At 34.8% G+C, this 17,047-nt stretch overlaps 1 protein-coding gene across 2 annotated transcripts; it reads right to left on the bottom strand.

Moving 5' to 3' along the window:
- Positions 1-342: 342 nt before the first annotated feature.
- Positions 343-16,988, bottom strand: LOC128191932 (matrilin-2-like). 2 transcript variants are annotated; one of them, XM_052864305.1, is made up of 8 exons: positions 16,967-16,988; positions 15,151-15,249; positions 14,505-15,062; positions 8,830-9,003; positions 7,383-7,493; positions 5,232-5,477; positions 4,644-4,859; positions 343-1,339 (listed from the first exon to the last, which is right to left on the bottom strand). In XM_052864305.1, the coding sequence occupies exons 1-8, from the start codon at positions 16,971-16,973 to the stop codon at positions 1,167-1,169; spliced, it is 1,584 nt and encodes a 527-aa protein (XP_052720265.1). In that variant the 5' UTR covers positions 16,974-16,988; the 3' UTR covers positions 343-1,166. The 2 variants fall into 2 exon arrangements, with proteins under 2 accessions (XP_052720265.1, XP_052720266.1); XM_052864306.1 differs by lacking the exon at positions 16,967-16,988 and adding an exon at positions 15,950-15,969.
- Between the last annotated feature and the right edge of the window lie 59 nt (positions 16,989-17,047).

Genomic DNA, 17,047 nt, shown 5'->3' with positions numbered 1-17,047 from the left:
TTCTACTTTTATCCCATATATTTTTTTCTTTTATTTCACCCTTCAACGCATTTATTGTAACGATGTATCCTTGTTAATTGGATTTTTCTCAACACTGTAAATTATGCAGTTAAGAGAATAAAGAAATTGTTATTGTTATTGGTAGATACCATCGTCGGAACCCACGGGTTTTCTATCCGTTACACTGCGTTGAAAGCAGTGTAACGGATAGAAAACCCGTAGGTTCTGACGATGGGTAGATACATGAACATCGAGAAAATAATTGTGTTTCCAGGTGCCTTAATTTGTGAGTTAATGTGATTGGTATAAATTACTGATTGATGAGTTTATCATATGTTGATCATACAATAAAACACAATGTTTGTGTATTTTAGTTTATAGAAATACATATATTATTATAATATAAAAGTAATAAGTTGACATTAGTTAATTCTATGACACATCTAAAGCCATATTAAAGATTGACCATGGATTTGGTCTATTCAAATGAAATAACACCAGATAATTAATATTTGTTATGTAATCACATTATGTTGATTTCATACGCAGAATATTTTATATCATATTCTTCCTTTCATTGCAGTTGATTTTTCAAAAAAAGTGTAGATATTGTAAATGTATAGTCCCTGCCCTTAAATTACAATGCATACACTTGTATGCTTAACAAATGCGCAATTTTCAAAATCTGTCAACATTCAAAATATTTTTAATAACTATTGAACCTTAATCTTTTTATTCTATGATTGTTTCAAGATAATAATTGAAAAGTGAAGAACACAGCGGACAATGATAAAGACCCTGGAAAGGTTTTATAAATAAAAGAACAATTGATTCTATATGTCATGTTAAATAAAAGCTTAATGTTTATAACACATTTCATTGTTAAACAGAACGAAACAATGCAATTCAAACAAAAGTAAAACTGTATGAGTGTACATACAATGTACATGAATAGATAATATTAAATAAGTCTTATTTGATAAAGCATATACATTTATATACAATACTTATAGATTGATAGATATTATTTGATAAAATCATTATGAAACATGAAAAGGGTTTTTTCTCAAACTGATAAATATTACATGTAATCGTTTTCCTTACCCTTGTTAATATTCTTGCAAATAATATATTTTTACAATCATTTTTAAGTACAGTGGGTAAACTCAGCACTGAACATCAACGTTTTCCTTTTTACAGAGGTCTGCATATCTATTGCAGAGTCTTCTTAAGGAAGATTTCTTGAGAACATCTAGATATTTTCCCCTCATCTTGTCCTTTTCTTCGTCGTCACAGCGACGGAAAGTGTAAATTTTGTCATCCGGGGTACGAACATGCTCTGAAAAGATGATGTAAGATGATAAGCTTTCATTTTAACATAGTTCACTTATATAGATTATTTTTTCATGTCTCATGTGTAAATCAAATCAGCATGTTCTTCTATAATGATAAAATGTAGATTTTTTTAAAATCTAAAAATTTACTATAGAACATTTTAAAAAATAGACAAGAGGCCCATGGGCCACATCGCTCACCTGAGGAACAAGAGGTATGATAAAATCAGCTCAATGGAGTCATAATACAAACTATCTGGACAATGTACAATAATTCATGTAAATCCTGTATAAATAAAATCCATTTTCCCCTGGATATTCTTATGTTTATAATCATTAGTCCCTTTTCTAACAGGATGATTTTATAGTCATATCATATGTTGAGTATTGCAGATCTAAAAAAGATCCCTAACAATAGTTTATATATGGGATATAAACGTACATCAAACTCTGAACCTTCGCGTGAGGCCAAAGAATTGTCCTGGGGCCAAAGTCTTAACAATTATAAAGAATCATCTGGCTGATTAGTTTCTGAGAAGATTTTTAAAGATTTACCCTATATATTCCTTTGTTAAACAATGACCCCCCCCCCATTGTGGCCCCACCCTACCCCTGGGGATCATTATTTTCACAACTTTGAATCTACACTACCTGAGGATGCTTTCACACAAGTTTCAGCTTTCCTGGCTGATTAGTTTCTGAGAAGAAGATTTTTAAAGAATAACTCTGTTTATTTCTATGTAAAACATCGACCTCCCATTGTGGCCCAAACCTACCCCCAGGGGTCATGATTTTCACAAATTTGAATCTACACTACCTGAGTATGCTCCCACACAAGTTTTAGCTTTCCTGGCTAATTAGTTTCTGAGAAGATGATTTACTGTATATAATCATATGTTAAACTTTGATCCCCCATTGTGGCCCCAACCTACCCCATGGGGTCATTATTTTCAAAACTTTGAATCTACACTACCTGAGGATGCTTCCACACAAGTTCCAGCTTTGCCGGCGAATTAGTTTCTGAGAAGAAGATTCTTAAAGATTTACTGTATATATTCCCATGTTAAACTTCGATCCCCCATTGTGGCTCCACCCTACCCCCGGGGGTCATGATTTTCACAACTTTAAAATTTACACTACCTTAGGATGCATCCACACAAGTGTCAGCTTTCCTGTCTGATTATTTTCTGAGAAAAAGATTTTTAAAGATTTACTTTTTATATTCATATGTTAAACGTCGATCCCCTATTGTGGCCCCTCCCTACCCTCGGGGGTCATGATTTTCACAAATTTGAATCTTCACTACCTAAGGATGCATCCACACAAGTGTCAGCTTTCCTGGCCGATTAGTTTCTGAGAAGAAGATTTTTAAAGATTTACTTTTTATATTCATATGTTAAACTTCGACCCTCCATTGTGGCCCCACCCTACCCCCAGGGGTCATGATTTTCACATCTTTGAATCTACACTACCTGAAGATGCTTCCACACAAGTTTCAGCTTTCCTGGCCGATTAGTTTCTGAGAAGAAGATTTCTTAAGAGTTACTCTATATATTCATGTTAAACTTCGACCCCCCCATTGTGGTCCCATCCTCAGGTGAGCCTAAAAGGTTAAGTTTACAATTCAATAAGTGGGTTTCTGGAAGAACAGATTTTGAAAATTTTCGTAATAAATATTGACAATTTTTTATACTTTTTTAATCTTTAGCTTTTAAGATCTGTGTACAAACATAGAATTGTGAGCAAATCTCTGTATCTTGCTTATAATTCGAAGCTTAACACTCAAATATGGTTAGTAAATAGAAATTGTAAACAACATGCACTACATGTATAACAAATAAAGAAAACAATTTATTTTTTCGAAATGAATCATATATATATATACATGGATATACCTACATATTTCCGTAAGCGATATCAAACTCTATTTAAACTGAATAAACTAGAGAAAATGCCGAGCATCTCAACAAAACCTATTGCATTAATCTACCATTACGCAAAAGATAATGCCGAATTACCGATAGAATGAATTGTATTATATCAGACTTTGCTTAATATGCGCAGGTAAACAGTTAACGTAACTGTTTGATTTACCGAAGTCTCTGATTGATTTGATACGAAAAATCACGAAATACAGACGATAGTTTCCAGGTTACAAAGCATAAATAATGAAAACGAAACGAAAATCAGAACAAGCTAACACCAACGTCATGTGTGAAAACTGTCAACGCATTGAAATATTTAGCCTCAATTTACTTCACAAAATCGGCACCAATATATTTTTCATGTTTCAAAACTTCCCTTCATACGCGAACTGTTGCACAACAAGCAAATTCATCATAGTCAGATCGACCCTTTTTTGTATAATATCATGGCTGCTTTAAACAAAGAACCTCGTTTTAGAAGTATGGAATACTAGTCTTGGTAAAATGGGTATGCAAACCCGGGCCATGGCAAAATAAATGCCAGGGCAGATCGGCAATCGTCAATTCCAAATACGCATTATTTTGCAGCAATATCTACAGCGAATACAAATATACTAGTCCATCAAATATCCTGAAATTTTAAAGAGATTGGCAGATTAATAACTGCCAATCTTTTGTTTTGCCCAGGCCAAGTCTTGCCTTCCCATTTTACCAGATGCCGAGCCCGATTGAAATACGCCTTTCCTTTATTATTATTTTCGTAATAACTTCGATTTGAAACAAAATTACCCCTTAATTTTTGCAATTTATATTTTCCTTCCCATAAAGATAATTTATGCTAAACTACGTTGAATTTGCCTCGGTAGTTCTTGAGAAGAAGATTTTAAAAAATGCACCCCCCCCTTTTTCTACAGTTTCAAGGTTTTCTCCGCTTTGAATACAGATCGGACTTTAATTTTTGCAATTTATATTTGCCCTCCCATAAGGATGCTTTGTGCCAAATTTGGTTGAAATTGGATAAGCAGTTTTAGAGAAGAAGTTCAAAATGTAAAAAGTTTACAGACGGACAGACGGACAGACGGACGGACGGACAGACGGACAGACGGACGACGGACAAAATGTGATCAGAATAGCTCACTTGAGCTTTCAGCTCAGATGAGCTAAAAATATAGTATTTAATGAATGGCTTTTTTATATGCTGCAAAGGAAATTGGTATAAAAACAACCCACTAAAATAACTCAATTTCTGAATGTACATGTCGTTCTTTAAGCACTAGAAATTTACGTCATTGATAAAAATTGGACTATTCGCAGTATTATCACAGACAGAGACTCTGGCAAATGTAAATATATTAAGCTAGAAAAAAAGCACACAAAAATTTACCCTTTGGCCGCGCACAATATGGAAGGGTTTTCGATGGCAGCCACTTTCCACTCCCACCACAAATGTATTTTGTTCGGAAGTCGTGACCTTTTTGTAACTTAGTTCCTCTTCTGCAGAAAACCATGCATACGCGAGTGTATTCTGTCATCCAACCGTTGCAGACAAGTGCACCTTTTCTGGTAACGTTAGTAATGTTAAGATCCGGGCAAGGATTTGCTGAGAAATTTGATGAAATAGTAATGATGCATGAATACTCTCAATGTTGAATTTTTGAAATATATTAACTGAAGCAAAAAAAAAAGGAATACGCAGTAACAAATGAACTTTGGAAGACAAAAGCTAAAACGTTAGTTTGCTCAACCATATCTTTAATTTGTCAAAGTTTCGATTGCAAAGACAAGACGAGGAGATGAGATGCATAAAAGATAGAATGATCTTCACGTCTACTAATATTGCATCAGTTCATTTGCATATAAACCTGATTTGAAGAAGTTAAGGATTCTCTCTGGCAACATAAAACTACAGAAGTGTCAGTTTAGGGGGATTTTATGTCAGATCAATTAATAAGAAATGAATTAATTTACTTACGCCGCACGCTGATGTTAAAAGTACATACACTTCGGAGACCATTGTACGGCTTCAGAGCAGTATATATAGCAGTGTAGTCCCCCCAGAAAAAGGTGGATCCATTTTTCGGGTAATTCGTTGTTACATCAACATAATGTTCATGGGGATCGTAGAAATAAGGTCCCGTCCAGGAAATGTTTAGGAATCGTGAAACTGAAAACTCTCGTATGTCCGAGGGACAGTTTTTAACAACCGGTGGCTGGATATCTTTAAAAAAGATAGATACATATCAGACAGACAGACAGACAGACAGACAGACAGACAGACAGACAGACAGACAGACAGACAGACAGACAGACAGACAGATAGATAGATAGATAGATAGACTTGCATGATTTCAGTAACTAGAATTTTTGAATGTTCATCACTATTTGATATACAAACTAGATCGTTCTCGTTGCGAGCAACGAGTGGGTCTTCCGTCCGATTTTTGAGTAAATGAGATGAAATCCTTCACTTTTAAGACTAAATTGTTAAACAACGCCAAAAAATTAGGAAAAAAATTTTTTGGCACCCAGGGCTTGAACCCAGGTCGCCTGGGCACATGTCCACCACTGCAACGACTGAGCTAATCGGACTCTCGCTTCAGGAATTTGATGCTTAATATCTCGGGAACGCATCAATCGATTTTAAAAAAAAATTACATATTCTTAATCAGTAAAAGAGTCTCTATCAAGAGGTTAGAAAAATATATATAAAGCAAAAAGTTGAAAAAACCGATTTTTTATCTTTCCTTCCGGTGACGACCGGAAGTGACGGCGGACGATTTTATGACCATGTTGCAACAGGTTAAGTGGATGTCTATCCTCACTGAAAATTTCAGCCTTATATCTTTATTCGTTTTTTAGATCTCTAGCAGACAAAATGGACTTTTAAAAATCGTAAACGGACGATAACTTCCGACCGGAAGTGATTATCAAAAAATTGAAACGGCGGTACAAACTCCAGATACCGACACATCAACCCTCAAAATTTGAAGAAAATCGAATGAGCCATCTTCGAGAAATCGCCTGCACAAAATTTGTAAGACAAAAAAAGAATAAAAAGAATAACTAGATCGTTCTCGTTGCGAGCAACGAGTGGGTCTTCCGTCCGATTTTTGAATAAATGAGATAAAATCCTTCACTTTTAAGACTAAATTGTTAATCAACGCAAAAAAAATTAGGAAAAAAATGGCACCCAAAGCTTGAACCCGGGTCGCTTGGGCACATGTCCACGACTCTATCGACTGAGCTACTCAGACTCTCGCTTCAGGACTTTGATGCTTAATATCTCGGAAACACATCAATCGATTTCAAAACAAATTACATATTCTGAATCGGTAAAAGAGTCTCTATCAACTTATAAGAAAAATATATTCAAAGCAAAAAGTTGAAAAAATCGATTTTTTATCTTTCCTTCCGGTGACGACCGGAAGTGACGGCGGAAGTTTTTATGACCATGTTGCAACAGGTAAAACTGATGTCTATCTTCACTGAAAATTTCAGCCTTATATCTTTATTCGTTTTTTAGATCTCTAGCCGACAAAATGGACTTTTAAAAATCGTAAACGGACGATAACTTCCGACCGGAAGTGATTATCAAAAAATTGAAACAGCGGTACAAACTTCAGATGCCGACACATCAACCCTTAAAATTTGAAGAAAATCGAATGAACCATCTTTGAGAAATCGCCTGCACAAAATTTGTAAGACAAAAAAAGAATAAAAGTAACTAGATTCGATCTCGTTGCGAGCAACGAGTGGGTCTTCCGTCCGATTTTTGAATAGATTAGATTAAACTTATCATTTCAAAGATAAAATCGTAGATCTAAGCGAAAAAAAGAGAAAAATAATTTGTGTCACTCGGGACTCGAACCCGGGTCGCCCGGGCCATGTCCACGACTCTATCGACTGAGTTACTCGGACTCTCGCTTCAGGACTTTGACGCTTAATTTCTCGAGAATGCCTTAATCGATTTTAAAACAAATTACATATTCTGAATCAGTAAGACGGAAGACCCTAAAATGATAAGATATAAAATACTTTTTTATCGACGGTTTTACTTATGACATTTTAACCTTATATGATATATCATAATGCTATTTAGAATGTGTGACTTGACTATTCTTACCTTTTTCACAGTTAAATCCACTATACCCCTGTGCACAGCTACATGTGTATGTTTGGCCATTATTACACGTGGCTTTATTGTGGCATGGATTACTTTTACATGCGTTGTTAACTGAAATGTATAAAAATTGTTTAGGATGTTATTACTTACACAATTTCTTAGATTAGTAATTTAGTACCCGGTGAATTTTAAAAAGTGGCATACGCTTGACTACACGACTGGATCTACTAAGGGTGTGCACTGGACATATGGTTAAAAACAATTTATTTAGTATACATATCACTGGCGTCGGAAGCAAATTGAAAAGGGGGGGGGGGGGCTAGACTGCTTCTCAGAAATATTGAGAGAGAAAAAAAAATAATTCCCAAAATCATGAAAATCCTAATCTGGGGGGGGGGGGGGGGGGGACTATACTTCCAGTCATAACAATTTTTTCCCCAAATCATGAAAATCCTAATCCGTGAGTCTCAATCTCAATCTTTCAAACGTATATTACGGAACAATTATGTTTCCTGCGAAAAAAAAGGGGGGGGGGCTGAATCCTCTATTCTGCTATATGCCTAATGGTAAGGTCTTTTTTAGGCATCCCCCCCTAGCCCCCCCCCCCCCCCCCCCCCCCCCGGTTCCGACGCCTATGCGTATTTTGTTACCCATTCATGGAACAGTCCGCAGTGTGTATTTGTCAAACCACATCCGTCCAAAGTATTAAAGGACAAATAATAAACCTATTTCTAAAAAGTAGCCTTTGATTTTTTTTAATTCATATTTCTTGTGATTTTGTCCTATTTTATTGTATTTTTAAAATCCATATTTTTATTGTTGTAAAATACTGTTAAATAATTGGCTGATATTTCATTTTTTTTTTCATTTTTTTAAAGTTACACATCCTATGTCCATTTTATGTAAAGCGCATAAGAGTGATAATTGTATTACATAGGTCCCTATAAAAAACTTATTTCATATTATATCATAAATCATATTTTGATATACTATTCTTTATTTACTTGTTTTGAATTTGTATGATTACTTAACTATAATTACTAGAAAATCAATCAGCCAGAAAAGCTGTCAATTGTGTGTAAGCATCCTTAGGTAAGGTAGATTCAATTTGTACAAATCTTGATTCTCAGTTACTTAGAATGTGGCCCCTGGATAATTTTTGGGTCCCATCAGGAGTTCAAAGTTTTATATAGGTTTATAATCAATGCTCAATATGTGATGTGACTATGAAATCATCCTGTTACAACAGAGGCTTGATATTCAACATGAAAATATCGGGGGAGGGGGGGGGCTGAAAATCTTTATATACAGATCTATTCTACTACATTATCCAGATATTCCGTATACGATTCCGAATCTTATTTCATTTCGTGAAAAGAAATACTGTTTTTTCTAAAACAAAATAGGAGAAAAATTAAAAGATGTTAACAAGAAGGTTCATACTTACATACGCATCTAGGAAGGGAGCCGGACCAGACAGATGTGCTCTGACACGTCCTTGTGCTTGATCCGACTAGCTTGTAGTCTGAATGACAAGTGTAGCTTACGGACTTCCCTTTAGAAAAATCGCTTCCAGAACGGGCACCGTTGAGTGGGGTTCCAGGGTCACCACACGAAATCACTATCAAAGCAAAAAAAAAAATGAAAACAAGTTGAAGGGAAAAAAACACCTTTTATTTCTTATTACGGTTTTAGTCACACTATTATGATACTTTTTTTCTTGATATATAGAGTTAAAGCTAGGTTCTGGTGGTTTAAATGAACTTTAAGATTTTACAGGTCTCAAAACTTTTCAGTAAAAAAATCCAACTTCTTTTATTCGAATAAACATGTAGGTCGAATCATTACTGTTGCTCAATTTGATGCGTTTTAAAACAATACATGTATATATATATTTCATGTAAGGACTAAGTGTTATTTAGTTGCGAATATTAAGGGACCTGAATCTGCGACTATATTTCTTCGAAAGGAATTTTGTTTCTAAATTATCTATACTACTATATTAAAATAATAGATTCGAATTTTTTGTCTTTAATACCGAGGATTCGTAAGAATACTGTCATTTGTTTTATATATTTTAAACATCATTGGTACTTGAAGATTGCCAATCAGTTTTTATTTTTTCTCAGTTAAGCTTCGCTAATTATTAATCAACGAAAATTCCTTTAAAAAAATCCCGGAAATCATTTGGATTTCTTGGGTTTTACAATCTTGCGCTTGCGCAATACATTCCCGCTAACGGGATCTTTTGTGTATGTTTCCACAATATAACATCTGCATGAATAAACTCAGAAATGATAATACAAATACGGGTAAATTTTCATTGGACTTTTGCTATATATTCTGTTCATATAATATATTATATTTTAAATGATTTCTTATGAGAGAAAGTATAAAATAACAAATACATTTTGTTTACATTTCAACAAAGTACTTACTTTTGTCCTCGTGATGACAAAAAATATTTGATTATATGCAAAAAAGTTACATTATATTTGTTAGGAGAGTGAAGATAGAATATGTTTTATCGTAAAAATGAATAATTTCCTATGGACCCAATTTTACAAAGAAAATATGTTTACATTGGTGAAAATGTGATGAATTCTTCCGTTCTATGGATTAAAATTTTTAGTTGAAAGGTATTTGCAGTCTCAAAAAGGTTTGTTGTGATGAATTTGACTGTTATTTTCAAGGCAACTTCATTAACTTTCTCGAAAAAATCGTTCCGGAGCGATTCTGCAATTTACTGCTACATTACGGGAATAAGGGAGGCATTCTAACTGTGGTGAGGGCCTTTCCCGAGACACAGTTAGATTATTCAAACTAAGGAAAGTTTAGTGACATTATTAGATTTATTGTAGGTTATAGCTTTGTTATGTAAATGTCAATAATAAGGTGTGTCGATCAGGGATGGGGTCAATTACATTTGAAAGTAATTAATTAAATTACAATTACTTAATTACATAAAATCTTCAATCAAATTACCATTACCATTACATGGATTTTCAAATGTAATTAATTGAATTACAATTACTTTGTAAATGTAATTAATTAAATTACAAATTACATTTTAGAAAAATACATTTATTGAATTGACATGACTTTGTACAAATTTTGTCATGGAAAACTATATGATTTAGCTAATGATTTTGCAATGTTAACCCGTGCACGCACGGGTCAAAGTCTAGTTATGATAGAAAACAAGAGGCCCATGGGCCACATCGCTCACCTGAGGAACAATAGGTATGATAAAATCAGCTTAATGGAGTCATAATACAAACTATCTGGACAATGTACAATAATACATGTAGATCCTGTATAAATAAAATCTATTTTTCCCCTGGATATTCTTATTTTTATAATTATTAGTCCCTTTTCTAACAGGATGATTTTATAGTCATATCATATGTTGAGTATTCAGTTCTCAAAAAGATCCTTAACAATAGTTTATATATGGGATATAAACGTACATCAAACTCTGAACCTTCGCGTGAGGCCAAAGAATTGTCCTGGGGCCAAAGTCTTAACAATTATAAAGAATCATCTGGCTGATTAATTTCTGAAAAGAAGATTTTTAAAGATTTACTCTATATATTCCTATGTTAAACTTTGACCCCCCATTGTGGCCCCACCCTACCCCTGGGGATCATGATTTTCACAACTTTGAATCTACACTACCTGAGGATGCTTTCACACAAGTTTCAGCTTTCCTGGCTGATTAGTTTCTGAGAAGAAGATTTTTAAAGATTTACTCTATATATTCCTATGTAAAACTTCGATTCCCCATTGTGGCCACACCCTACCCCCGGGGTCAAGATTTTCACAACTTTAAATCTACACTACATTAGAATGCTTCTACACAAGTTTCAGCTTTCCTGGCTGATTAGTTTCTGAGAAGAAGATTTTTAAAGATTTACTCTATATATTCCTATGTAAAATTTCGACCCCCCTATTGTAGCCCCACCCTACCCCCAGGGGTTAAGATTTTCACAACTTTAAATTGACACTACCTGAGGATGCTTCCACACAAGTTTCAGCTTTCCTGACTGATTAGTTTCTGAGAAGAAGATTTTTAAAGATTTACTCTAAATATTCCTTTGTTAAACTTTGACCCCCCATTGTAGCCCCACCCTACCCCTGGGGATCATGATTTTCACAACTTTGAATCTACACTACCTTAGGATGCTTTCACACAAGTTTCAGCTTTCCTGGCTGATTAGTTTCTGAGAAGAAGATTTTTAAAGATTAACTCTATATATTCCTATGTAAAATTTCGACCCCCCTACTGTAGCCCCACCCTACCCCCAGGGGTTAAGATTTTCACAACTTTAAATTGACACTACCTGAGGATGCTTCCACACAAGTTTCAGCTTTCCTGACTGATTAGTTTCTGAGAAGAAGATTTTTAAAGATTTACTCTAAATATTCCTTTGTTAAACTTTGACCCCCCATTGTAGCCCCACCCTACCCCCAGGGGTCATGATTTTCACAACTTTAAATTGACACTACCTGAGGATGCTTTCACACAAGTTTCAGCTTTCCTGGCAGATTAGTTTCTGAGAAGAAGATTTTTAAAGATTAACTCTATATATTCCTATGTAAAATTTCGACCCCCCTACTGTAGCCCCACCCTACCCCCAGGGGTTAAGATTTTCACAACTTTAAATTGACACTACCTGAGGATGCTTCCACACAAGTTTCAGCTTTCCTGACTGATTAGTTTCTGAGAAGAAGATTTTTAAAGATTTACTCTAAATATTCCTTTGTTAAACTTTGACTCCCCATTGTAGCCCCACCCTACCCCTGGGGATCATGATTTTCACAACTTTGAATCTACACTACCTTAGGATGCTTTCACACAAGTTTCAGCTTTCCTGGCTGATTAGTTTCTGAGAAGAAGATTTTTAAAGATTTACTCTATATATTCCTATGTTAAACTTCGACCCCCCATTGTGGCCCCACCCTACCCCAAGGGGCCATGATTTTCACAGCTTTGAATTTACACTACCTGGGGGTGCTTCCACACAAGTTTCAGCTTTCCTGACTGATTAGTTTCTGAGAAGGAGATTTTTAAAGATTTACTCTATATATTCCTATGTAAAACTTCGATTCCCCATTGTGGCCACACCCTACCCCCGGGGTCAAGATTTTCACAACTTTGAATCTACACTACATTAGAATGCTTCTACACAAGTTTCAGCTTTCCTGGCTGATTAGTTTCTGAGAAGAAGATTTTTAAAGATTTACTCTATATATTCCTATGTAAAATTTCGACCCCCCTTATGAAGCCCCACCCTACCCCCAGGGGTCAAGATTTTCACAACTTTAAATTGACACTACCTGAGGATGCTTCCACACAAGTTTCAGCTTTCCTGGCTGATTAGTTTCTGAGAAGAAGATTTTTAAAGATTTACTCTATATATTCCTATGTAAAACTTCTTCGACCCCCATTGTGGCCCCAACCTACCCCTGGGGGTCATGATTTTCACAACTTTGAATCTACACTACCTGAGAATGCTTCCACACAAGTTTCAGCTTTCCTGGTCGATTAGTTTCTGAGGAAAAGATTTTTAAAGATTTACTCTATAAATTCCTATGGTAAACTTCGACCACCATTGTGGCCCCACCCTACCCCCGGGGGTTATGATTTTCACAACTTTGAATCTACACTACCTGAAAATGCTTTCACACAAGTTTCAGCTTTCCTGGCTGATTAGTTTCTGAGAAGAAGATTTTTAAAGATTTACTCTATATATTCCTATGTTAAACTTTGGCCCCCCATTGTGGCCCCACCCTTCCCCCAGGGGCTATGATTTTCACAACTTTGAATTGACACTACCTAAGGATGATCCACACAAGTTTCAGCTTTCCTGGCTGATTAGTTTCTGAGAAAAAGATTTTTAAAGATTTACTCTATATATTCCTATGTAAAACTTCGATCCCCCATTGTGGCCACACCCTACCCCCGGGGTCAAGATTTTCACAACTTTGAATCTACACTACATTAGAATGCTTCTACACAAGATTCAGCTTTCCTGGCTGATTAGTTTCCGAGAAGAAGATTTTTAAAGATTTACTCTATATATTCCTATGTAAAACTTCGACCCCCCTATTGTAGCCCCACCCTACCCCCAGGGGTCATGATTTTCACAACTTTAAATTGACACTACCTGAGAATGCTTCCACACAAGTTTCAGCTTTCCTGGCTGATTAGTTTCTGAGAAGAAGATTTTTAAAGATTTACTCTATATATTCCTATGTAAAACTTCGATTCCCCATTGTGGCTCCACCCTACCCCCGGGGGTCATGATTTTCACAACTTTGTATCTACACTACCTGAGGATGCTTCCACACAAGTTTCAGCTTTCCTGGCTGATTAGTTTCTGAGAAGAAGATTTTTAAAGATTTACTCTATATATTCATATGTTAAACTTCGACCCCCCATTGTGGCCCCACCCTACCCCCGGGGGTCATGATTTTCACAATTTTGTATCTACACTACCTGAGGATGCTTTCACACAAGTTTCAGCTTTCCTGATCTTATGGTTCATGAGAAGAAGATTTTTGAAAATTTCTCGAAAATTTTCATAAATTCCTAATTATCTCCCTTTGCAAAAGGGCGTGGTCCTTAATTTTCACAACTTTGAATCCCCTTAGGCTAAGAATGCTTTGTGCCAAGTTTGGTTGAAATTGGCCTAGTGGTTCTTGAGAAGATGTTGAAAATGTGAAAAGTTTACAGACGGACAGACAGACAGACGGACGGACGAACAGACAGACGGACTACAGACAAAATGTGATCAGAATAGCTCACTTGAGCTTTCAGCTCATGTGAGCTAAAGATGAGGCCTGAAATAAATTTTTAGCATTAACTTGTCTTATAAAAGTATTTTATGGGTCGATTAGAGAAGATATGTGAATGACTCTGTAATTTCATTTAATAAGCGTAGATGTACCAATTAAGAATTTATATATATGCATTTATAGTTAACTAGAATTTTTTTTTCAATTTCTAAAGAGGTGATTGAAATAAATATGGATATCTTAATCTCATCTTTTTTGGAATCAAACGAAGACTAACCCGGTGATATTAACTTTAGTTATAATATCCAATTAAAGACCAACCTTCACATGCTGTTTTTGTAAGCCTATCTCTGATAGAGTCCAAAGCGCTGAACGTTGCCACATCAAACACATAGCTAGATCTAGACGCCATTCCTCTAAGTTCTGATCGGTCCACGCCATCTCCAACACCTACAGAGAAAATAATGACCCCACTGTTTCGTAGTTTCACAGCCTCTTGAATGGTTTCGGATTTGCTATTTGACTTTCCATCAGTGATGACAACAGCAATTTTGGCAACACCTGACCTGGAATACCAATATGAAAAGCTTGTTTCCCGCGCATATTTAAGTGCAAGGTGTGTATTGGTTCCTCCGTCGTCGTAGGGAATATTTGAAATTCTTTGCTTTAGACTGTATGCAGAGTTGTATTCAGTTAATTGGAATGTATCGTGAATGGAAGTGCTGAATGTTACTGATGCCATTCTCACTTTATTTGAACCGATATGAAATCCACCGACCATTGTTTTAAAAAATTCCTTCGTTTTCTGAAAATCCCCATATCCAACGCTTCCACTTGAATCCAAAATGAAAACAATATCGGCTTTGGAATCTCCACAGTCTAAAATGATTACAATAAAACCAAGATTAGCGAGTTCTTTTTTACAATATTGTATTATCATTATAGTGATTTCTGTTACAGTACTAACCAGATAAAACCCTGTGAAAAGAGCATAAGACGGCCACAATGAAGAGTTGAAAATTGGTCGACGCCATTGACCACACTTTTCTTCTGTCTGTTGGTCTGTCTATATATATATATATATATATATTTATAACTTAGATGAATAAAAACACAAAGTCCGAGGAAAACATGAGCGCTTTCATTTTCATCTTCAGATGTTTTACAACCTCTCTCTCTCTCTCTCTCTCTCTCTCTCTCTCTCTCTCTCTCTCTCTCTCTCTCTATATATATATATATCACATGTTTATTTCAATATACGGTGGATATCACTCATAGGATAAAAAAGAAAGGGCAGTTATTAAGCCTCAATTTTAGGCATAAATTTAAAAACTGTGTAATTTTATTTAATTGTAATTTATATAAAATATATATTATTCCGCCATGTGACGGCATAGTTAAACAATACGTAGGTTGAGGCGGTTGATTGACGTAGAACGAAAAAGTACAAAAATTATTAATTTTAGTTTGAAACGTGTGGAGCTGTACGTATACGTTAAACGGTCACTTTATTTTTTTCATGAAATGATATGTTCGAAAATTAAATTTTGACGTTTCTTTGTCAAATGTTCAAGAAACTTTTTTAGATTCGTAAAGTTGTTGACGTCTTGCAGTAAATGTGTTTTGCGGCTCACGATTATAACTTTTACAGTAAAGCACTTTATTTCATGAATTGAAATAGTTTTAATATAGAGTTCGAATAAATGCAAACGGTAGTTCTATTTAAGAAACTTTTCTCTATGACCGCCTAATATATCATAGCTTACCTTATTTATTTTTTTAGTTCGAGCTATTAGGGAGATACACAGCTATGTAAAACAAAAGCCAGCTTTTGTTTACATTTTAAAAGTTGAAATGATAATTCCAGGTTTTGACCGTAAATGAACGTGACAAACGCCAGGAACCGTTCATTCATTTTAAACCGGTATTAGCAGATAGAAAACTCAGCCTGAAAAAGAACTTTTACCGATGTATTGCAAATTATGGCACAGAGAATTGTCAGCTTTGTACTTCCTTATATCGCAATCTCTGACACTTACATTAGAAATGCTTTACTAAACCATTAAACATTAAAAGTAGAAAAATACAATTTGACCAAAATCGGGACCATGCTCTTTTAAAATTTTAATCAATTATCAAAATTGTTCAATTCGCTTTATATTTTTAAAAAAAATAGTGATCAAAGTATTACAATAGTGGCTTGCTTATTCCCAAATAAAAAAAACCCCAAAAAGTACCCAACGTCAGGTTTAGAATTTTTTCCATGATTATACTGAGTTTTGATCAAATATGTGATAAGATGAATGAAAAAATTCGACTGACTTTCGAATTCTTATTGGTAAAGATTTAAATTAAATCACCTATCATGCGTCTAGGCACTAATTTAATGGTATTTTTAAATCAAATGGCACCAATCTACACTCCTACATTCCTTAAACAGAATATGCAAGTACATGTACATGCAATTACATTTGTTAAGTTTTTATTCTTTGTGAAGAATTGTGTCAAAGTTGGAATTTTTCGCATCGGCAAATAAATGCATTCCCTTTTAATTCTTCGTTTTCATATTCTAATATTTAATATAATCATATGAAGATAACAAACTATTGTGACATATTACTACCAAAGATTTCGCATTTAATTATAATTTCAATTTTGATAATGATTCATAAAAAAGAAAAATTCTACGGAACCTTACAAATAAGATTTTCAACATAACTACATTGCACAAAGCATTACTTATTTAATCTAAAACATTTACCGATAAAAAAAAACACACTCACCATTCATAAGATGAAATGGAAACTGAATCCGAAAATAACAAACCCTTTGCTTTATATATGTAATCCTAGCCAAAAACACTC

Source organism: Crassostrea angulata, chromosome 7 (genome assembly GCF_025612915.1).
Source record: "Crassostrea angulata isolate pt1a10 chromosome 7, ASM2561291v2, whole genome shotgun sequence".
Lineage (NCBI taxonomy): Eukaryota > Metazoa > Mollusca > Bivalvia > Ostreida > Ostreidae > Magallana > Magallana angulata.
This window is presented reverse-complemented; position numbering and strand designations above follow the sequence as displayed.

Coding starts and splice junctions, on each gene's coding strand:
- LOC128191932 (XM_052864305.1), bottom strand. Junction 7,494..8,829: donor CTCCCTTCCTAGATGCGTAT/GTAAGTATGAAC, acceptor TATACATTTCAG/TTAACAACGCATGTAAAAGT. Junction 5,478..7,382: donor TGGATTTAACTGTGAAAAAG/GTAAGAATAGTC, acceptor TCTTTTTTAAAG/ATATCCAGCCACCGGTTGTT.